This window comes from Sapajus apella, unplaced genomic scaffold (genome assembly GCF_009761245.1).
Source record: "Sapajus apella isolate SASKATOON/1434 unplaced genomic scaffold, GSC_monkey_1.0 scaffold3, whole genome shotgun sequence".
NCBI classification, from domain to species: domain Eukaryota; kingdom Metazoa; phylum Chordata; class Mammalia; order Primates; family Cebidae; genus Sapajus; species Sapajus apella.
The window spans coordinates 14,098,847-14,122,127 of record NW_022436943.1 but is presented as its reverse complement, the minus strand read 5'-3'; the positions used below and the strand labels follow the sequence as shown (position 1 = coordinate 14,122,127).

General features: G+C 40.1%; 1 protein-coding gene across 1 annotated transcript in view; it reads left to right on the top strand.

Moving 5' to 3' along the window:
- ATP6V0D2 (ATPase H+ transporting V0 subunit d2) overlaps positions 1–21,795 on the top strand; it is a 54,972-nt gene extending 33,177 nt beyond the window's left edge. Inside the window, exons 3-8 of the mRNA XM_032249996.1 lie at positions 7,535–7,713; positions 9,509–9,588; positions 10,954–11,031; positions 17,947–18,123; positions 19,293–19,367; positions 21,315–21,795. Of these exons, the coding sequence (XP_032105887.1) occupies positions 7,535–7,713; positions 9,509–9,588; positions 10,954–11,031; positions 17,947–18,123; positions 19,293–19,367; positions 21,315–21,476 (751 nt within the window). The 3' untranslated portion in view covers positions 21,477–21,795. The remainder of the gene's footprint in view (positions 1–7,534; positions 7,714–9,508; positions 9,589–10,953; positions 11,032–17,946; positions 18,124–19,292; positions 19,368–21,314) is intronic.
- Positions 21,796–23,281: the final 1,486 nt, after the last annotated feature.

Sequence of the window (23,281 nt, the reverse complement as noted above, 5' to 3'; positions counted from 1 at the left end):
TCCTTTTTTTTTTTTTTTTTTTTTGAGACAGAGTTTCGCTCTTGTTACCCAGGCTGGAGTGCAATGGCGTGATCTCGGCTCACCACAACCTCCGCCTCCTGGGTTCAGGCAATTCTCCTGCCTCAGCCTCCCGAGTAGCTGGGACTACAGGCACGCACCATCCTGTCCAGCTAATTTTTTGTATTTTTAGTAGAGACGGGGTTTCACCATGTTGACCAGGATGGTCTCGATCTCTTGACCTCGTGATCCACCCACCTCGGCCTCCCAAAGTGCTGGGATTACAGGTGTCAGCCACCACGCCCTGCCCCATATTGTCCTTTTTATGGCAGAATAGTATTTTACTGTGTATCTATACCATACTTTCTTTACCCATTCAACTGTTGATGGTTGCTTAGGTTAATTCCATATCTTTGCTATCGTGAATAGTGCTGTAATAAACATGTGAGTGCTGGTATCCCTTTGACATACTGATTTATGTTCCTTAATATAGATACCCAGTAGTAGGATTGCTGGATTGTATAGCGTTTCTGTTTTTAGTTTTGTTGAGATACCTTCATACTGTTTTCCACAGTAGTTATACTAATTGAAATTTCTACCAATGGTGTATAAGAATCCCCTTTTCTCCACATCCTGTCTCCAGCATATTCTATTGTTTGTCTTTTTAATACTGTCCATTCTAAATGGGGTAAGTTGCTATCTTATTGTGGTTGAAATGTTGGTGTCTTGGAGGACACTAATGACTAAAAGGTAGAGAGAAGACCAATTGCTAAGAAACTTGAGACCCAGGAAATGACCTGGTCTTGAGTTTCTTGGGTTTTTCTTTTGCCTCATACATTCCCAACTGGGTGCTAGAGAATCTTACAGCCCAGAAAGCCAATGGGCACCGACAAAAAAGCCCCAAGAAAAGCCTGTTAACTCTAGCCAAAGGACCAGATAAGGGGCAGCCTCAGAAGCAGAAATTTTCTTTTTCTTTTTTTTTATTTGAGACAGAGTGTCACTCTGTTACCAAGCTGGAGTGCAGTGGCACCATCTCAACTCACTGCAACCTCCACCTCCCAGGTTCCAGCAATTCTCAGCCTGCAGTTGGGATTATAGGCACCTGCCACCATGTCTGGCTAATTTTTGTATTTTTAGTAGAGACATGGTTTCACCATATTGGCCAGGCTGGTCTGGAACTCCTGACCTTGTGATCTGCCTGCCTCGGCCTCCCAAAATGCTGTGATTACAGGTGTGAGCCACCATGCCCGACCACAAGCAGAAAATCTTTAGATAGTAACGGCTCTATTCTAACCAAATGCCATGGGAAAAGCTGAAACCCCACCCCTGTCAGCAAAGGCTCAGTGGGGGCCCAGATGTCTATCCTTACCCGGCTGTAAGTGGGGTCAGAGAGGGCTGAGTGGGAAGCTGGCCTTTGACCACCTCCCAGCAGTAATGAGCCCTCTTTTTTTCCTTGGTGTCAGTAGAGGTCACATGCAGAGTAGGAATAAATTCCAGAAGGAGAAGAGAAAAAAAGAAATGTTGAAAATGTATTCAAAGAAATAATGGCCGAAAATTCCTCAAATTTGGCAAAAGACACACACCTACTAAGTGAAGATTCAAGAAACTAAGTGAAGCCCCAAACAGGAAAATTCCAACGAAATCCAGGCCAAGACATGTCATAATCAAACTTCTGAAGAAAAAAAGACAAAAATATCTTGAAAGCTATGGGAAATGATACCTAACCAATAAGAGGGAAGCAATTTGAACCATAGCAGATTTCTCATTAGGCACCATGGAGCCAGAAGCAAGTGGTACAATATTTTTCAAGCACTAAAGACAAGAAAAAAAAATAGCATTTTGTATTCTGTGAAAATATTCTTCAGGAATGAAGGGGAAATCAAGACATTTTAAGACAAAGGGAAACTAAGAGATTTTGTCACCAGCAGACCTACTATAAAAGAATGGCTAAACAAAGCTCTTGAAACAGAAAGGAAATGATAAAGGAGTAATCTTGAAACAACAGGAAAAAAGAAAAACAGAAAGGGTTAAATACAATATACTCTTTCTCCTCTTGAGTTTTCTAAACTGTATTTGACAATTGAAGCAAAAATCATTACACTGATGTGCTTCTCGATGTATATAGAGGAAATATTTAAAACAGTTATAAACAGGGAAGGAAAAGACACATAAAAAGAAGTAAAGTTTTTAACACTGCATTAAAACTGGGACAGCTACTCTGAAAAATAGTCTTGTGGTTTCTTAAAAAACTAAACGTACTCTTACTATGACACTTAACAACTGTACTTCAGGGCATTTATTCAAGAATAATCAGAACTTATTTTAACATAATAATCAGCAAACAAATGTTCTTAGCAGTTTTTATTTGTAATAATCAAAAACTAGAAAAAAAACCACAAATGTCCATCGATAGGTGAATGGTTAAATACGCTGTGGTATATCAATACCATGGAATACTATTCACCAATAAAAAGGGACAAACAGTTTAGATGCAATAGCTTGAATATATTACATGTAGCTCAAGATCATTGAGCAGAGTTAAAATAGCCAATCTCAAAATGTCACATATTGTATGCTGCCAGTTATATATTATTCAGAAAATGGCAAAATTATATAGAGTGGGAGAAATGATTCGCATTTTCTAGGCATTGAGGGTGGTGGGTGGGAAAGGGTGGGTGTGACAATGAAGAGGTAATACGCTGGAGAGCTTCTTCACTGAACTGTGTTTTTCTTAGAAGGCATTTCTCTTTTTCTATCTCATGCCAGAGTACTTAGTGAATGACAGTCATTTCTCAGCTGTTGCTAATGACACTGAAGTACTAAAATTTTTATTCAGAGAAGAGCAATTTCTTTAACTCACCAAATTATGGCTCTAAATTATTTGACCTTTTATCAACTGTTATAGCAGCAGAATTTGGGAGTTATCATACAGAAAATATAGTTATCTTTAAGATCCTTAAAGAAGCTAAGGAGCGGGAGGAGAAAGAACAGCCCTAAGCTCACATGGAAATGTCAAAATATCATCTGGCTTGAGCTCTTTTATCTGAACCTAATAGTGAGCCAGCACTTTGATTTTGGGGACTCAGCTCTGCTGCTTGGCAGCACTGTGATCTTGGGCAAGGTATTTAGTACTGCTAAGCCTCAGTTTTCCTTAATAATGGCTCTTACAGCATTGAATTGTTGTGAAGCCTGAGTGAGAGTGTGCATATAATTACCGCCACATAGTAAAAACCTCAAAGAGTCAGCATTAAAAAAAAAATTTAATATCCTAAAATTTTTGAAATGGAGTAATTTGCTCTATCACAGTTTTAGGTGACTTTATGATTTTCACAGGTGCCAAAGGACATTTGCCTAGACCACGAGTAGGAGAAAAATTACCCTAACTGAATGGGTGGCTCTGTCACTACTTATGAGGATAATTATCTTAAACAGGGGTTTGAACTAGGTAAATACTCTGGTGTCTTTTAATTCTAAAATTACTCAGGTAACATCAGCAATTATTTGCTTCCCAACCACTGCCTGCATGACCCCCTGGAGATCTACAATTACAGTCTGGAGAAAGTAAACTGTCTTCTGGGTACATTATATCCCTGTCACCCCACCAGCCAATGGTAATTGTATACCTGGTACCTGTGTGTGATAGAGATGAGAGAGGGGGCAGAAAAGAGACACCCCTGTCCCCCATGAGAGTAGGCCAAGCCCTGGGCCCTCCTGCCATTTTCTGAACAACACTATGAGAACTGGTGTTATTGTTCCATTTTAGAAACAAGGCCACTCAGTTAGAGTTGAAGTAAAATTGAACCCAATCTATAAAGCCCTTGGTCATTGCAAATAGGGCTCAGCCTGTCTACTATTAAAAAAGTAAAAATACTCAATACACACACACGCACACACTGTGGAGGCAGATCTGGGTGTTACATGCAGGCCGCATCCCATCACAACATCGTCATTGGTCACCTGTCAACATTGGTCTAATATTCCTCTGCTAATTGGAATGTTCGCAGCTCGGATGCTTTTACATTGCAGTGGGGGCTGTGGGGAACAATTAAATGTCTGGAGTCTGCTAAGGATTATTAAGTGCTAGCAATTGCCCTCTCAGGTAATTGCTTTTGAGCCATAAAGGGACAGTTAAATAAGCACTTCCATTTTAATGTCATTTTGAAGAGATAAAAAGGATTCTAAAATTCCGTAATGTCTAAATTTGGTACTGCTGTTCAGGAGGTGAAGGAACTTTACAGTCATGTGCTTTTTATAAAGGGATAATTGCCTGCTTCAAAAACTTCTTCACTTAGAATTCTTGGGGCTAAACTGTAGAAGCTCCACAATGTAGGAGACCCCGTTTTCCAGCCACAGATGAATTCCTTGCACAGGAACTCTGTCCCCCATGCAGCCAGACTCCAGTGACAATGTTTCTAAGTGCCAGGTAAATTTTCATGCAGTAAAAAGGTATCATTTTTGAAGCGTATCTCACAGCAGTGGCTAAGCTTCCTGTCACTGTGAAACCTTAAGGTTTGCATTGTTCCTTCCTCTTCTGATCTGCGACCTCACCTTATCAACTGCCTTGTCCTCCTCAGCACTTAAATGTCTTTGCTTCTCTTCCTCCCACCTTAAAAAGACACATATTAAAACTAAAAATTGAAAGCTTCCCTGGTTCCTGCCTCTCCATATAGCTGGTTTTCTCTTCCTTCAAGGTCAGCTTGCAGCGTGATCTCCATTCTTTAAGCCTCCACGTCCCATGCATTTTAAAAACACAATAGCCAGCCTTCTTCCATCCTCTTCTCCCCTCCCCCACACAGACGCCCTCCACTGAAAGCGTTTCCATTGCATTCTCTGATGACCGCCTAGTTGCCTTACCCTACAGATGCCTACTTCAAGGTCTTAACTAACGTGTGGTCTTTGACACTCCGATCACTTCCTAGAACTCTCTAGAACTTCCTAAAATTCTCTCCCCTGATTCTCCTTCACCCATCTCGTCATCCCTCTGAGTTTCCTTCAAAGTCCTTAAAAGCTGGGGTTCCCCAGAGTCCTCCAGAAAGAACTCTCTACATGCACTCTAGGATGTGATCCTACTTACTCCCAAGGCTTCAGCTTCCGCGTTTAAACTAACCCCTCCTGACCCACTCATCCAAATGTCTCAAATCAGCAACTGTCTTCAGGACACACACTTTTTTTAAGTTCTGGGGTACATGTGCAGAACCTGCAGGCTTGTTACATAGGTACTCATGTGCCATGGTAGTTTGCTGCATCCATCACCCCATCATCTACATTAGGTATTTCTCCTAATGTTATCCCTCCCCTATCCCCCCACCCCCTGCTGCCCCTGCTCTAGCCCCCCACCCCAGGACAAGACCTGGTGTGTGATATTGCCCTCCCTGAGGACACACACTTTTTAGGCCTACTTGGCATCTCCTCTTGGTTACCTCCTGGGCACCTTAAACTCATTCCATCGAAAACATCTGCACCCACCACCACCTCCTCTTCCCTAATGCTCTCATCTCAATAAATGGCTCCATAACCTAACTGTCAAGCCCAGAAACCTACACATCACCCCAACAACTAAAAGCACATAATGTGAGTGTTCAGAGGAAGATTTCAGAAGCAAACTGCCTGAGTCTGAATCTCAGCTCTCCCACGTATCAGCCTTGTGTGTCATCTCGGGTTAGATTTTCACCTCTCTGGGCCTCTGGTTTCTCACCTGTAAAATGAAGATAATCACAGGACCCGCCTCCCAGTGTTGCAACCATGGTTTGAAAAGCTAAGTTTTTGTAAAGCACCTCATCGTATAGGTGTTTGTTTACCTCTTCTCCTGTTTTAATATTTACATAGGCCATAATATTCCTTTCAGTGTAACAGCAGGGAGTATTTTCCATTGTCCTTAACATCCAAATTCCTCATTTTTGCCTTCCTCATCTCACCCCAGCCCCAGCTCCAGTGCTCGGCCCAGGTAAAGAAAACACCCTGAATATCCTTGTGCTCTCATCACTGGGGCTCTTCAAATGTTCTTCCTTCTGCCTAGAAACATGCTTTCCCCCAGTTCCCAGCCCCTTTTGGCTGGCCAGCTCCTACTAATTCTTCAAGTTTCTACTTGACTGTCATTGCTCTAGCAAGTCTTCTTCCAGGACTGATTTAGTGTCCAGCTATGACTCTCCACACCACCCTATAATTTATTTTGCATAGCATGTACGCTGTATTGTGATTTATTGTAAATGATTCTTTGTCCATTTCCCTGCTTAAGCTGTATTCTCTGTAAAGGAAGGCCCTAGGTCTCATTTACTTCTCAACCTCATTGCTTGGAATATCCTGGGTGCTGAGCACATGAATGAACCCGTACATGCACCCAGGATATCCCGAGCAGAGCTTATATCAAATAAAGAAATCATATAGAATATGGATTAGTAAACTCTTGAGAATGCGGTGGAGGTGGCCTAGAAAATTCACAATGTGATCTTGTGAGGACAGAATTGCATGATATTTTTTAGCATTAAATTTTGAATCCTCAGTGATAGGCTTCATTGCAGTTTCAAATATAGTAGTCAGGCCAGGAGTGGTGGCTCAAGCCTGTAATCTCTGCACTTTTGGAGGCTGAGGCAGGGGGATCACCTGGGGTCAGGAGTTCGAGACCAGCTTGACCAACAAGGAGAAATCCTGTCTCTACTAAAAATACAAAATTAGCCAGATGTGGTGGCACACGCCTGTAGTCCCAGTTGCTCAGGAGGCTGAGGCAGGAGAATTGCCTGTACCCAGGAGGCGGAGGTTGCAGTGGGCCAAGATCACACCACTGCACTCCAGCTTGGGCAACAAGAGTGAAACTCTGTCTCAAAAAATAAAATAAAATAAAAACAAATATAGTAGTCAGTTTTTAGAGTAGAGTAATACTCCAGGTCTGCGTTTTTCAACTTTTTGAGCCCTTTGTCCTGATAAACCAAACAAATTACATCCTCACCCCCACCCCATCGAATTTGACAATGACTGTGGAAGAGCTTCCTCTGCATATTTTTACCAGCCAAAGTTTTATTTAGCTAGTTGTTAGAATATGAAATATGCTTTTTCATGGCCAGGGGCAGTGGCTCCCAATACTTTAGGAGGTCAAGGTGTGCAGATCCTTGATGTCAGGAGTTCCAGACCAGCCTAGCCAACATGGTGAAACCTTGTATCTGCTAAAAATACAATTAGTTGGGCATGGTGGCAAGCGCTTGTAATCCCAGCTACTCGGGAAGTTGAGGCAGGAGAATCATTTGAACCCAGGAGGCAGAGGTTGTAGTGAGCCAAGATTGGGCCACTGGACTCCAGTCAGGGTGACAGAGACAGACTCCATCTCAAAAAAAAGGGTATTGAATATGCTTTTTCAATCTATGACATTCTCAGAGGTCATGCATTTTTCTCCACATCTCCTAAACCCCAGTGTTTAAAATAAAAAGAGACTCGTGTATTTTCTGAATGAAACAGTGTATACCTAAACAGTGTGGATTTTTACTTGTAGGATGCTTCTTGTCCTTTTGGAGTTGTCTTTTAATGATTGAGTTGTCTTCTAAACCAGGTGCAGTTACATGATAGACAATGTGATTCTGCTGATGAATGGTGCATTGCAGAAAAAATCCGTGAAAGAAATTCTGGGGAAGTGCCACCCCTTGGGCCGTTTCACAGAAATGGAAGCTGTCAACATTGCAGAGACACCTTCAGATCTCTTTAATGCCATTCTGGTGGAAACACCATTAGGTAGGAACACTTAAGTAATTTTGTAGCTGCTTGTGTATATTATCACAGTCATTAGAAAATGTACTATTTTTTCTTCCCTGTGGTTCAAAAGAAAGTGTACTTTGAATTCACAATTTTTTTTTCCGTGAATACAGTAGCATACCACGCGATTCCTGGAAGTGGCAGAGACATTAAGGAATCATCTAGTTCAGTTCCCTCATTTTTTCAGATCAAGACAAGTGAGGCAACCTGCTCAGATCACATGTGAACCATCTATAGCAGAGAAGGAATTGGGGCTCATCTCTCAACCTTCAAACCCTCACTTTATACCAGGTCATAGCAAATGAATAACAGAACTTGTCATTCTCCAAAAAAATTAATTTTCCAGTTGGGTTTTATAGGATTAGTTTCTTGTCCTTCCATTTAAATTTCTGTCTAGATAAAGTTGCATGTAAGAAGCATTTTGTTTTAGGAAGTTTAAAAATGTCATTTTTCTGAGATGCTCATGGGTATCTGTCAAATCATCAGAAGCAATGGCGAAATGATTGTTAATTTCATTATAACTTGGCACTAACAAGAGTTGTAATATTCAAAATTCTAAAGATATAGTTATATAAGCATCATTATCTAATATTGTCAGGAAATCTGGATAGAAGCAATTCACTATTGATCATTTGTCAAAATAGTTGCTCTTTAAAATAGACATTTTAAAAAGGAAGAAAATATATATTTGTGTTGTCATTGAACACCCAATGTTAAAGTAGCCTAGGCTGGTCAAGAGACGTTGAGACTGCAATCAGACAGCCATGGGCATGATGCCAGGCTCTGCACTAACAAGGTGACTAGGAGCAATTCAGTTCACCCCAGTTTCCTCATTTTGGAAATAATGCATCTTTTTATAATAGAGTTTTAAAAACAAAACACACTTTTAATCACAACTCAATGCCTGGCACATACTAAAGTTGCAAATGATAAATGTTATTATTAAATAATGCAGGAAAGTAAGCCTTAAGTGAGTAGCTCCAAGGTATTGTGAAGGTTAAGTTAAAGCATGTTCAGTGTTTAGTGTAGTGAGTGCGGGTTAGGGCAGCAGTCCCCAACCTTTTTGGCCCCAGGGATCGACTTCGTGGAAGACAACTTTTCCATAAAGGGAGAGAGGGGATGGTTTTGGGATGATTCAAACATATTACATTTATTGGGCACTTTATTTCTATTATTATTACACTGTAATATTAATGAAATAATTATACAACTCACCATAATGTAAAATCAGTGGGATCCCTGAGCTTGTTTTCCTGCAACTAGACAGTCCCATCTGCAGGTGATGGGAGACATTGACAGATCATCAGGCATTAGACTCTCATAAGAAGCACACAAACTAGATCCCTCGCATGCATAGTTCACGATAGGGTTTGTGCTCCTACGAGAATCTATTGCTGCCACTGATCTGACAGGAAGCAGAGCTCAGGCGGTAATGCAAGTGATGGGGAGTGGTTGTAAATATGATTGAAGCCACTCTCTGGCCTGCTGCTCACCTCTGCTGTGTGGCTCAGGTCCTAACAGGCCATGGACTGATGTTGATCTGTGGCTTGGGGGTTGGGGATCCCTGGTTTAGGGCTTACACATGATAATTGCTTAAAAAGTAATAGCTGTTTTCATCCTCGTTACTATTAGCCTATTTAGTTGAGTATAGGGATTGCAACTCTGCAGTTTTCTTGTCAGGAGTGAACAGAAGGTGGTGTGTTCAGGATACATTTTCTACAGTTTATCATCTTGCTTAAGATTCATTTTTTGGTATGGGAATTTCTGCTTCCAGCTCCATTCTTTCAAGACTGCATGTCTGAAAATGCTCTAGATGAACTGAATATTGAATTGCTGCGCAATAAACTATACAAGGTAATGGTTTTCCCAAATATTGTGTTTTTCTTGATGACATAATATATTGTGACTAGAGTTCTCTATTAAAACTCACTTTGCTCATTAACCAACTTCTGCAGTTATGAAACTGTGCATATTCAGAATACAGCTTTTATAGCTCTAGCCTGTCCTCTAGTTAAATGCATGCATGTCAGCTTCCCCTAGCCAGCAAGATATTTGCAAGGAAATAACATGCCCTATTCATGCATATTCCTAGCTCCTTGCATGGCACGTGGAACATAAAAGGTATTTAGACGTTGGTAGGTGAATCAGTGGGGTGAAAAATATCAACCCATTTAAAGCAACCAGCATACATAGTAAACCTTCTGTTATGTAGTGCTCATTTCTCTCCTCAATCCTGTTAGTACCCCTGAATCTCACAGCTAATTTGCTCACACAATTTCAATCTACAGTGTGCAGCATACCAGAATGAACAATTTGCGTATGCTGCTTCATAGGTACCACTTTGCATGATCTGACTGTCTGGACTGTGCTGCCACCATTTGAGTAGCTGTAATAGACTACAGGTTGAGCAAAATCTGTCCATTTTTACTCAAACAACCATAGCCTCTTTGGACACTCACAGAGTAACTGAATATATACTGCCATGCCATGTATATAGCATGCTGTGTTCAAACATGTGGTCCTTTCAAAGGCATTGTATTGCAGGCAGTGTTCCTTTTGGTAAAGTGCCTTATGGGCTTACAGGAGGCATCTTTTAGAAGTAACTGACAGAAGGCACTGTTCTAAATAATTTATAGGCCTTAACTCACTTAATCCACCTGGCAAAAATATGATGTTTATGCTATCTGCATTCCTCAGAGGAGAAAACTGAGGAATGGAGAGGCAAAGGTTTCTTGGAAGAAGTCAGTTAGCTAAAAAGTATGAGTTGGGATCCAAGCTCAGGCAGTCTGACCCCACAGCCTTTCCCATAAAGCTCCATGCTTAAAGCCAACTCAAACGTGCCTCTACAAGAGATTAAGTGTCAGCATAGGACTGAATCTAAAATTATTTACTGATCTCAGAAAAGAACTTGGCAGTCTTGTTAAAATAGCAAGAATTAACCATATGAAATAATCCAAAACCATGCAAAAAAAAAAGTGCTTGTTAAGTAATTATAAGTTATGATAAATGCAGTTTTGTCCTTTTCTGGGGTTCTTCTTTAGTCTGTGCAACATGCTGCAATGTGAAAGCTTCTACCAAATTTATTATAAAATATCTCCCTATTGGAGAAGTAATTCAATTTCCATTAAAGCATTTAATAAACCATGAAAAGCTGATCTAGACATTTTCAAAAGGAATGTATATTCATTATATCACTTTATGATCTTTTTTCTTTTCAAGTCTTACCTTGAGACATTCTATAAATTCTGTAAGAATCATGGTGATATCACAGCAGAAGTTATGTGTCCCATTCTTGAGGTAAGAAAGAGTCCTTGAATTTGTTTATGCTAAATGAGGTACTTACATATTTTTCATTGTTTTAACCTTACTTGTATTCTCTTATCTTTGAAGTTTTTAAATCTAGAAATAAAACAAGCAGTATATTTTACTATATATAATATTTGATGTATTTGGTTAAGAGTTGTATTTTCCAAGTTTTCTACATGGAAGAGTTATTTTGGAATTAGAAAATAATTATGTGTACACAGATTTGATTATGATTCATTTTCATGTAGTATGTAAAGAATAGATTATAAACAATAAAAATTTAGTATACTATTGTCACCAGAAAAGGGTCCCAATCCAGACCCCAGGAGAGGGTTCTTGCATCTCACACAAGAAAGAGTTTGGGTACACAGAGTAAGTGAAAGCAAGTTTATTAAGAAAGTAAAGGAGTAAAAGCATGGCTACTCCATAGGCAGAGTAGACCCAAGAGCTGCTGGTTACCCATTTTTATGGTTATTTCTTGATTATATGCTGAATAAGGGATGGATTATTCATGCCTCCCCTTTTTAGATCATATAGGGTAACTTCCTGACATTGCCATGGCATTTGTAAACTGTCGTGGTGTTGGTGGGAGTGTAGCAGTAAGGAGGACCAAGGTCGCTCATCACCATCTTGGTTTTGGTGGGTTTTAGCTGGCTTCTTTACTGCAAACTGTTTTATCAGCAAAGTGTTTATGACCTGTATCTTGTGCCAACCTCCTATGTCATCCTGTGACTTAGAATGTCTAACCATCTAGGAACGCAGCCCAGTAGATATCAGCCTTATCTTACCAGCCCCTATTCAAGATGGAGTTGCTCTGGTTCAAATGCTTCTGACACTATGAGCAATGGATGGACTATAGGCACTCAATAAAAAATCACCGAAATTCCTTCCGTTGAGGGAACATTGGGCAGCTAGGAACCCCCACAACTTGGCACCAAAAGTCCACTATGGCTTCAACCACAGGGATATTGTACATTATAAATCCTAAAATAAAGACTGCCCCAAGCAACCCATGAGCATTCCAGCTTTCAGTAGAAAGACTTCTTGGTTATGTGATTCACAGTTGGTAAGCTCATTTAATTATGTGTCAAACGCCACCATTGGTGTCTACCTCTCTAGTTGATGGTATACTCTTGTTAATTCCTCTTAATCACCACAGATTTCATCTATGCTTAGGAGTCCTCTTGCATAAGAATGTTGATCTGCAGATGCATGGGAGATTCAGGGTGGAGTTCAGAAGGATCTGTGGGGCATCCTGTGCATAGTTTGTACTAAGTACTTTACATCCATCCCTCTTGCTAGTAAATAATTTCCTAATTCACTTAAAAAGAAAATAATAGCACTTTGTCCAGTTCTAAGCCCTTACTTTGCCCTGTGAAATTAAATTTTATCTAAAGAATATTTTTAATCATTACATTATCTGGTACAGTGACTTCACTGGTGGGTGGAATTCTGATTTCAAGAAAAGTCTAATAAACATTACCCTTTAGGTAAAAAGAAAAAAAAAAAACTTAATCTGCAAATATTTCAACCTAATGTTTTGAAACCACATATGATAAAACTACCTCCCCTCAAAACATCTAATCATTAAAATTTTACTTGCTTGATGACTTGTGATATAGAAAAAAGAAACAAAAAAGTTTTATAGTTAAAGATACTTTGCTATTCCTTGTTGATATTTTTGTTTGTTTGTTTTGATTTTTGAGACAGAGTCTCACTCCGTTGCCCAGGCTGAAGTGCAGTGGCATGATCATGGCTTACTGTAGCTCCAACCTCTTGGGCTCAAATGATCCTCCTACCTCAGCCTCTTGAGTAGCTGGGACCGCATGCACATGCCACCACGCCTAGCTAAGTTTTTTCATTTTTTGGATAAGATCAGGTCTTGGCCAGGCACAGTGACTCATGCCTATATTCCCAACACTCTGGTAGGCTGAGGCAGGTGGAGCACCTGAGGTCAAGAGTTCGAGACCAGCCTGGTCAACATGGTGAAACCTGTCTCTACTAACGATACAAAAAAAAAAAATTAGCTGGATGTGGTGGTGCACATCTGTAATCCCAGCTACTTGCAAGGTGAGGCACAGAAGCCATGAAGGTTGAACCTGGGAGGTGGAGGTTGCAGTGAGCTGAGATCATGCCACTGCACTCTAGCCTGGGCGACAGAGTGAGACTCCATCTCAAAAAAAGAAAAAACGAAGCAAAGGCCGCTGTATGTTGTCTCAGCCTGATATTCTTAACATATAGCCAAAACACTTGTGAACTGAAAATCTTATCACTAAAGTCTCCAAAAAATATTTTTGCCCTTATCTATATTACACAGAAAGTGGGTATGGAATAAATAACATTTTTTATGGCATAGTAAACGACAGGATGAAAACTAGTCTCTCAGTCATGCTAATCATGTAACATGAGTTACTAGCGACCCTATGAGGCCCTCTCCTTTCTTTTCATAAATTCAACTACTAGCCACACTATAAGAAGCCATATTGTCTATGGCTCAAAAGTAGAATTTCTACTCAGCATAATTCTTGTGGTTTAGAAATGGTTTGTATACTTTATACCTGAGAAATATGTGAAATAAAAGTCATATCAAGACTCATAACCTTGTCAAAGGTATACAATAGCACTATTAATAGATAACACTTGCTACATGCTAGATGCTATCCTGAGTGCTTTATATACATGAATTCAGTTAGACTTCAAAACCACGCAGAATATGTAGTCTAGTATCTATTCTTCAGAAGGAGCAACTGACACAAAGAGAAAGCTAGTAACTTACCTGATGTCTCACAGGATTTGAATGCAGACAGTTGGCTCTGGTACCTATGTGCTTATCCACTCTGTCAAAGTGTCTCTGCATTAAATTCACCATTCAGAATTCTTTTATATGAAATAAGTGCTAATTCATAAGCAAGATGATACTGTGTGTACTCTAAAAATTGGTAAATAGGTAAGGTAAGAATTATGTCTTTATAATAGGTAAGAGATAGGTAAGAATGATGTCTTTGTGATCCTTGGTAATGTAAAAAAAAAAGATAATGTCAGAAAAACGCTTGTCACTGGGATGATTTGATCGAACAACTGTATGCCCAGTGTTCTCATTGTACCTTTCCAATCTTCATGGTATCAGATTAGATTAATTTTTTTTCTAAATAGCATTAAAAAAAAAAAAAAAAAAAAAACCCAGCTAGGCACGATAGTTTATGCCTGTAATCCCAGCACTTTGGGAGACCCATGCAGAAGAATCACTTGAAGCCAGGAATTTGAGAACAGCCTGGGTAACATAGCAAGACCCCACCTCTACAAGAAATACAGAAATTAACCGGGCATGGTGGAACACACCTGCAGTCCTGGCTACTCAGGAGGCTGAGGTGAGAAGATTGACTCAGCCCAGAATTTCCAGGTTACAGTGAGTCATAAGCCACTTCACTCCAGGCTGGGTGACAGAGTGAGACCCTGTCTCTAAAAAATAAAAATACACTGAACTATTTTTATTTATATAGAAATATCAGCTACACAGGGCATGCAGTTATAACAGTTATAATGATATGATCAAAGGGTGTTCGTCAGCTTTACATAAATACTTTGATCATGTAATTACCTCCCTTTTATTTGTGTAACTATAGAGCACTTACAGTTTGTAAGTTCCATGTATGTTCTCATTTAGTCTCATTTGCCCGGAGACTTCAAGAGGCTTAATATGGTAGAAGAGATCATCAATCTCAGTTTACATGTGAAAATTGAAACTAATTACAAGATTGTAACTTCATATAAAAACAAAGAAATTGACTTAGGTTCAAGGCAAATGCACTGTAGTATAATATTTGCCTTTTACTCCTACTTTTCAATCTATATGGTTAATAGGACAGTGGAAAACAAGCATAAATTATGTTTGTTTGATTTCTACTGGTCAGTGCATGTGCTGACCAGTAAGCTAAGCTTACTAAGCTCCATTCCAGTTCACTTCACTCTTTTCCATTGCCATTGACACCTCCGCCCACTGCCTCCCGCCAGGTGTGACTTCTTCCCATAAGGAACTGGCGAGAATGTATGACCCAATCAGTCGATCAGTCGGAGTTTGTGATGTGCAATTGACAGTGATTTTGAGCAAGCCAATAGTACATTGCTATCTCTTGCAATAACAATAAAAAATAAGCTCTAGTTTTAACATGAGTAAGTTTTTGTAGGGAACAGTAAAAGGAAAGGCATGGGATGGCCAACATATACCATACCACACAGCATGCCAACTCTCTGCAAGAAACAGGAGCTACGTCACACTAACACCAGCCCATTTGGTCTCCTCTAATCAAAGGCATGTCAAACTCTGCTTAGGGATGGTCAAAGAACAGTCCTTTTCTAATTCTAAAATTATGGTTTTTTTCACTAAGAAGATAATACACACGCTTACACAAAAGAGCCTCCAGACTAGAAGAACTGGTAGATACATAGTCAGTTATGATAAAAGGAAAATGGAATATAATCAGGGTTCAAAGGGAATCATATCTAATTAGAGAAGAAATAGAAGGGCTTGTTATGAAAAAGATGGCATTTGATGGGACGTGAACGCAGGGAGGATTTCAGCATGCAGAGTTATGGAACAGAGCACATGCATGGTAGGCTGAGGGAAGAAGTGGTAACAAGGACAAGGAGCTAGAAGGAGGATGGAAGGCTCAGATAACCTACTGTATCAGCCAAAGTCCTTTCTTATATTCATCTTCTCTCCTCAGCTACCTGTCCTTTCTGCCTCTCCAATTGTTTTCCCAGTGACTGAGCCATGACAATTCCTCCAAAATGTCCTGCTTTATCTCCTGCCGCTCCTTCCTCTGGCCTGGCCTCTGCTGTTTGCACATCTGCAGTGCTGCCTACCTTGCCTAATTCTCTTCGTAAGATCATAATATTTTAGAACCAGAGAGAGAATTAAGGAACATCTGGGACAATTACTTCCACTGTTGCTCTTCCTTCCCTAATTTTTGTTTTAAGGTTTCTTATTGCCATTAAATCTTCCCCTTGCATTTCTTCTCTTATCTCTGGAAGGTCTAAAATTACTGACAGGACTGGTTATATTCAGTAGCCAGAGGCAGCTGCCTTTGCTTCCAGATAAAGCCACTCCCTACTTTTCAGTTCACCCATAATCTCCATAAGAGCAATCAAAAGGATCAGATGGAAGTAACTCTCACTCTTCTGATAGAAAACACCTGTTCTCGCATAAGAGTTCCAGTGAGACCTGTGGCAAGTTGGGTTTTGTTATCTGTTAACCAGTCAAAAGCTGATTAGAGGATAGCATACAGCAATTCTTTTCAGCTTTCACGTGCATACAAATAGCCTAGGAATCCTGTGAAAATGCAGATTCTGGTTTAGTAGGGCTGGACTGTGACTTGAGACTCTGCACTTCTAACATGTTTCCAGGTGATGGCAAATCTACTGAGCCACAAAACGTTGCTTTGAATGCTATTCAACATCATGGAGAATGTTAGAGAATTTCAAAAGTATAGGATCACACATCACTCTGTTGGATTCAGTAAGTAGTTAAGACTTCCTTATGTGTCAGGCATTGGCTATTCAAAAATAAAAAAAAGGCCAGGCATGGTGGCTCATGCCTATAATCCTAACACTTTAGAAGGCCCAGGAGGGAAGATTTGTTGAGCTTAGGTGTTCAAGACCAGCCTGGGCAATACGGCGAAATACTATCTCTATAAAAAGAATTAGCAGGGCATGATGGCATGCGCCTATAGTCCCTTCTGCTTGGGAGGCTGAGGTGGGAAGATCAACTGAGCCCTGGGAGGTTGAGGCTGCAGTGAGTCGTGACCCCACCACTGCACTCCAGCCTGGATGACAGAGTGAGACCCAATCTCAAAATGAAAATAATAATGATAAAAAGAACAATGAACAAGTGAGACATGGTTCTTCAAAGATTTTAGAGTGTAGTGGGGAGAAATAGAGGCACAGATTTCAAAATGAAATGGTAAGTACTGGGCATTTGAGGTACCTAGAGAAGAGCGGCTTAGCCCAATGAAACCATGGCAAGCACCCATGGTAGGCAGAGGAGCCCCTGAAGGAGAGACTGAGATGGAATGACCGGCATTGATAGTAGGAGAACCAAGAGACAGTAGAAACACAGAGCTCGAAGGAATAGAAACAAAATTTCAAGAAAGACTTGAGTGTTCAGACGAAATAGGAATGATGAGGGAAAGGGAGCCCAGGTGCCTAGTGGTGCTCGGCATGGAGAAGACAGGCTGTGAGTATGTGTTGACCTACCTTGAAGATCGTGCAGTCACACTCCAGCATCTTACAAACAAGAAAACTTCTTGACAGAAAGATAACTTGCCCCAACCCACATAGTCCTTAGCTACAGTCTTAGATTTATGATACCTCACCTAGGACACCAAAAAAGAAAACCAAAACCGTGAAAGTATAAACAAATGGTAGGTAGCACACAATTTCATTATGTAAAAAGTTATGGTGACATTGACAACTAGGGAGGGATATGACCAGATATGGCATCACTTTTTGTCTCAAACACCGTGCTGGGAACTCCCACTTATTTTTACCTGGTTCTGTCCCTGAAAGAACCCTAAGAAATAGGTATTATTCTCCTTTTTATGGAAGAGACACTTGTGACGCTAGTGGCCTACGCGATAGAGACTCATGAGGGTGCCCAGGAAATGAGGCTTAGTGGGTTTCAGGAGTCATAGGCCATCGCTGCTGCTGTGTGATCCTTCTCTGACCAGCAGAGTCACTCCATTACAAGAAAAGACTAAGGGAATGCTAATAACACATGTCTGGAGTATAATTAGACATAGATCCAGAAAGGAAAGCAAATCGTTTCAGAAATGAATTTGTGTACTTAAGAGTCTGTTTATAGCATTTAGTAGTTTATTAGATTTTACTGATTTTGTCTTACAAATTCAGTTTGAGGCCGACAGGCGTGCTTTTATCATCACTCTTAACTCCTTTGGCACTGAATTGAGCAAAGAAGACCGGGAGACCCTCTATCCAACCTTTGGCAAGCTCTATCCTGAGGGGTTGCGGCTGTTGGCTCAAGCAGAAGACTTTGACCAGATGAAGAGCGTAGCGGATCATTACGGAGTATGTGATGACACTGGCTTCCCTAAGTCCCTTGTGTTAGTTCATTTCCATGTGCTTTAGAAGTTCACACATCAAATGTCCACTTATACTCAAAAGAAGTAATAATATTTGTAAGGTAGCAAGCAGTGTCTTTTGCTGAAATGATCTCTCCCAAAGAAACACGTTAAGTTTCTAGCCCAAGCTACTAATTTTTAAGGTTCCTGCCAAGCAAGTACTTGTTTAAATCTCCAAGGAATGGTCATCTGAGCACTCCTTTGAAGTGTTTGCTAAAGCAAGTTCCCCCAGGAGACTGATGCAGTGTTCTGGAAATGTGAGCTCAAATCAAAGTTATTATGTAAAACAGTCTGACCAGCAGCACTTTCAGGTACACACTGGGGAAACAAGGTTAGGCACAGAACATCTAGGTGGACTACAAGGAAGAATAAGGATGTATTAGTTTTTCCACTCACTTTGCTGAGTGGCCAGAAATCAGGAGAGGAATGACAGCTGCTTGTGTCCTTCCCCCACTCCAGCATCCAGCTGCTCTTGCCTGAAGCTGCTCTGCTCAGGGTTGTGCACCTCAGCACAGCTTCCATTCCCTCTGACTCGCACGCAGCTGCATAACCTCCAGGTAACTTTTCTGGGTCTAGAATGACACTCATCTTTTCCTGTGGATTTCTGAAGCACTCTAGGAAAGACGAAAGTCAGCAAATGCATAAACCTTTGTGACATCTCATATGCAATTGCATGAGACTCTATAGCATAATATTCAAATTTGAGCTTCTCCCAAATTCCACACTGGAAATTGCATGTGAATTTTATCAATTTGAATCTCAAAGAACCTACGTACCCATACTGATCAAATTATGAACATTCATTGAGCTTCTCTAATGTACCTAGCTAGCCCTAAGACCCTCAGTGAGAAAATAAGCTCAGACATTGTATATTGAGAGTGGAATTGCCTTGTAGCCCTGAACAAGCCAATAGGCTAGAATTTCATCCACACTTTTATTACTTGGATTTTTTTGTTGTTTCTTTGGGAAGCCAAAATCCTATAAAAAACATTCAGTTCTTCTGGCATAGTTTTTTTTTATATTATGTGCACAATTTATCTAATGCTAGGAAAAATATACGTATGTACATTTATAAGAAATGAAAATGTTCTTAAAATTAGTGTCTTTGTTTTTAAGGTATACAAGCCTTTATTTGAAGCTGTAGGTGGCAGCGGGGGAAAGACACTGGAGGACGTGTTTTACGAGCGTGAGGTACGATGTAAGCAGACATGCCGTTAGCTTGTTTTTCTCTTGCTGTGTATTTCATGTATTTTCTTACTTTGGGTTTTGTTTTTACAGCTGATCATGCCAATTGATTAGGCACACTCATAGTTTGATAGTCAGTGTGTATTATTGACCCTACCTTGAAGAGGCAGGGCCTCCTGGCTCACATATGATAGCTTTCCATGGAAATGTTCTGTCCAGACAGAGGTGCACACAGTGAAGCTCTGGAAGAAATGCAGCTACTCCAAAATTAGTGAACTAGAGAAGCAAAGCTAGAGCATCCTCATGATCAAATATCAACTGTCTTCATTCTGGTACAATTCACTCTAATCCATCTCTTCCTCGAGAAGAGTTTATCCAGCGGGGTGTGGTGGCTCACGCCTGTAATTCCAGCACTTTGGGAGGCCAAGGCAGGCAGATCACTTGAGGTCAGGAATTCAAGACCAGCCTGGCCAACATGGTGAAACTCTGTCTCTACTAATAATACAAAAATTAGCCAGTCATGATAACACTTGCCTGTAATCCTAGCTACTCAGGAAGCTGAGGCAGGAGAATTGCTTGAACCTGGGAGGTGGAGGTTGCAGTGAGCTGAGATCACACACTTGCACTCCAGCCTGGGTGACAGAGCGAGACTCCATCTTAAAAAAAAGAAAAAGAAAAAAAAGCTTATCTATGGTTATAACTCATGGGCACGATTATAATGCTTAGGAATTGATCATATGGAAATCCATCCAGAGAGTCTAGATTATTCTATCTGCACACCCCCACCCCCACAAAGAAGCAAAAGTACTTGATCCATTTAGACAATTCCTGGGAGACTCTACTGTTCAACAATAATGGCTTTTTGTTTGTTTGTTTTTGGTATGAAAAAGGTCCCCCGAATCCACAGATTTTCTAATATGTTCCATTTATTTATCTGAAACCATTGGCCCTTCCATCTCAATCTGATCGAAATTAACATAGAACCCTGAAAATTACCCAAACTTTAGGGTTAGACTGGTTTCAGAGTGGTTAGGGAACCTTCCTAAAGACCTATGTTTTAGACATTTTCCAACAGCTCTCTAGTGTCTGTCATAGAAAGATGTAAAAACAAATGCAAATTAATTGATATAGTAGGGTTGCTTTAAGATTCCACACTATCAGACAACTGCCGAAAAAGAGGCTATTAAGAATGCAGCCTTTGGTGGGAAAAATGAGTGTCTACTCCTGACAGCAGATACAGCTTCCTTTCCCTGCCTACTTTGCTCAAGATTTTCGGAGGTGCACGAGGGACTCAGTACCTCCTCTTCTTTCCACTCTAAATATCAAAACAGAAAAGAATAAAGGAGTTGTTATATTCTAGACTTTACTCCAGTTTTTTTAAGGTTGTTTTTTTAAAAAATTTTCTTGGTCTCACCTAACTTCTATAGAAAAAAAATACAATTAAACTATATGTAAAGTTGCTACAGAGCATTCCAAGAAAGCTCATAATATCGCTTAGTCTAAATTCCAGAGACCTGTGGCATTGCCCTGGAAGGGAGTTAGACTAAGCCTAAAAACCTATTTAAGCTTTTAAAAGTTGTGGCCAACAGGAAATACTTTATCTAAATGAGATATGTCCACTAGCTAGAAGCCAGGTAAGTATTAGTACAAAGTTACACACACCTAGGAATCTTTGAGCTAGCAGTGCTGCTAAAATTTGGAGCTTTTCTTGTGATTCTACAAACTTACTTTTATAACCTTTGTTGTCTGTATTTATCTGCAGGGTGACACTCTCGCGTTAGAACTTTCTGAGTTGCCACTGTACTCCTCTATCTGGCCCAATTTCGACATTGTCTATTTAAACACAAATAAGCACTGCACAAGTACAAGCCAGTCTGTAGCTTGATATTATTTCATAAACATAGTATGTTCCAAATTAGCTGATAGTCTGTGTTACCTTTTTTCTTTCCTCAGGTACAAATGAATGTGCTGGCATTCAACAGACAGTTCCACTACGGTGTGTTTTATGCATATGTAAAGCTGAAGGAACAGGAAATGAGAAATATTGTGTGGATAGCAGAATGTATTTCACAGAGGCATCGAACAAAAATCAACAGTTACATTCCAATTTTATAACCCAAGTGAAGTTCTCAAATGCAGAAAATTATACATGTTAAAAAGAGGTTATTGAAGAAAAGAAAATAAATTTTATTATCTAGGCTACACAAAAGCAAGGCACCCTGCATCTTCATGAGTTGCAAATCCATAGAAACACAGTAAACCAGCACTGAAAGAAAGCATTTACTTGTTTTCAGTGGCATTCGATCTTGTTTCCACATGTCTGTCTCGTTCTTCACTGGGCCTTACAGGTTAATTTTAATTAACTCTATGGCACTTTTCTTATTCTTGTTTGATCATGTTAAAAATTGGACCTAATAAAAATATTTTATTCTTGCTTTTCCATGCTTCTCTACAGGCCCAAATACTGAATGCCTCCTTTTTTAAAATTTTTTCTAGAGAGGGTGTCACTCTGTCACCTAGGCTACAGTGCAGTGGTATGATCACAGCTCACTGCAGCCTTGACCTCCCAGGCTCAAGTGATCCTCCCACCTCTCAGCCTTCTAGGTAGCTGGAACCACAAGGGCACACCACCACACAAGGCTCATTTTTGTATTTTTTGTAGAGACATGGTTTCATCATCTTACCCAGGCTGGTGCTGAATTCCTGGGTTCAAGTGATCCACCCACCTTGGTCTCTCAAAGTGTTGGGATTAGATATGTGAGCCACTGTGCCTGGCTTCATTTATATGTTAACTTTCTGTTCCTTGCCTGGATCCACAACAATCCAAAGCTGTATGTAGCCAACATGGATCACATTTAATGGAAAATATGTGTTTTGTTTTGTTTTTCTAATATACTTTGATCCAGTCAGCTTAAGAAAGCGACACAATTCCAAATTCTATCCTCTAGATGCAAGCAGTGTTCAATTTGTTAATAAATTTGTTTTTCTTAAATTTCTTTAAATAAAAGGTATATTTCTTTCTTATGGTTTCTTCCTTCTTTACATGAGATGAAAATGACCTCCTTAATTGTAGTTCACTCATTCAAAAATCGCAGGTTCAGTTTGCAGAGTATGAATTCTCTATTAAAACCTCAGTAGAACTGGTGCATAGAGCTACCAGGAAAAAATAAAGCAACAAAACTCTGCTCAAGTCCTTCCTTTAAATATAAAATATATTCCTAAATGTAAAATCTACATTTGCTATGTTTTAAAAATTAAACTTGTATATATTTGAAAATTCTTCAAAACAGAATATTTACAGAGTATACAAATATTGATACCTAGAATTAGATGTATAGACCAAGAAATAAATAAGATTTTCTGCAAAATTCCAACTTTTTTGGTTAAATATTTTAGTAATTTCAGTGATAGAAACTTTTTTGTTGTCGTTGAAACACGGTCTTGCTCCATCACCCAGGCTGGAATGCAGTGGTGGGATCACAGCTCACTGGAGCCTCGACCTCTCGGGCTCAAGAGATCTTCCCACCTCTCAGCCTCCCAAGTAGCTGGAACTACAGGTGTGTGCCACCACAACTGGCTAATTTTTTTTTTTTTTTCTTTTTTAATGTAGAGATAGTGCCTTGCCCAGACTGATTTTGAACTCCTGGGCTCAGGCAGTCCTTCCACCTCCATTTCCCAAAGTGCTAGGATTACAGCCACGATGCCAGGCTGATAGGAACTTTTAGGCATATGGTAAAATAGTGGCTCATAGAACTAGGAGGAAAGCCAAGTGCCTAGCTTCACATCTATGCAGGAGGCCCAGCCCACATCAGTATCCTGAAGGTATCTGAGGCACCCCCTGGTGGGCTCCAGTGCAGACCCATCAGCTGGAACCAAAGTAGCCGCTGACCAAGTGTGGCCCCTGGACTGGAAAGCATCTT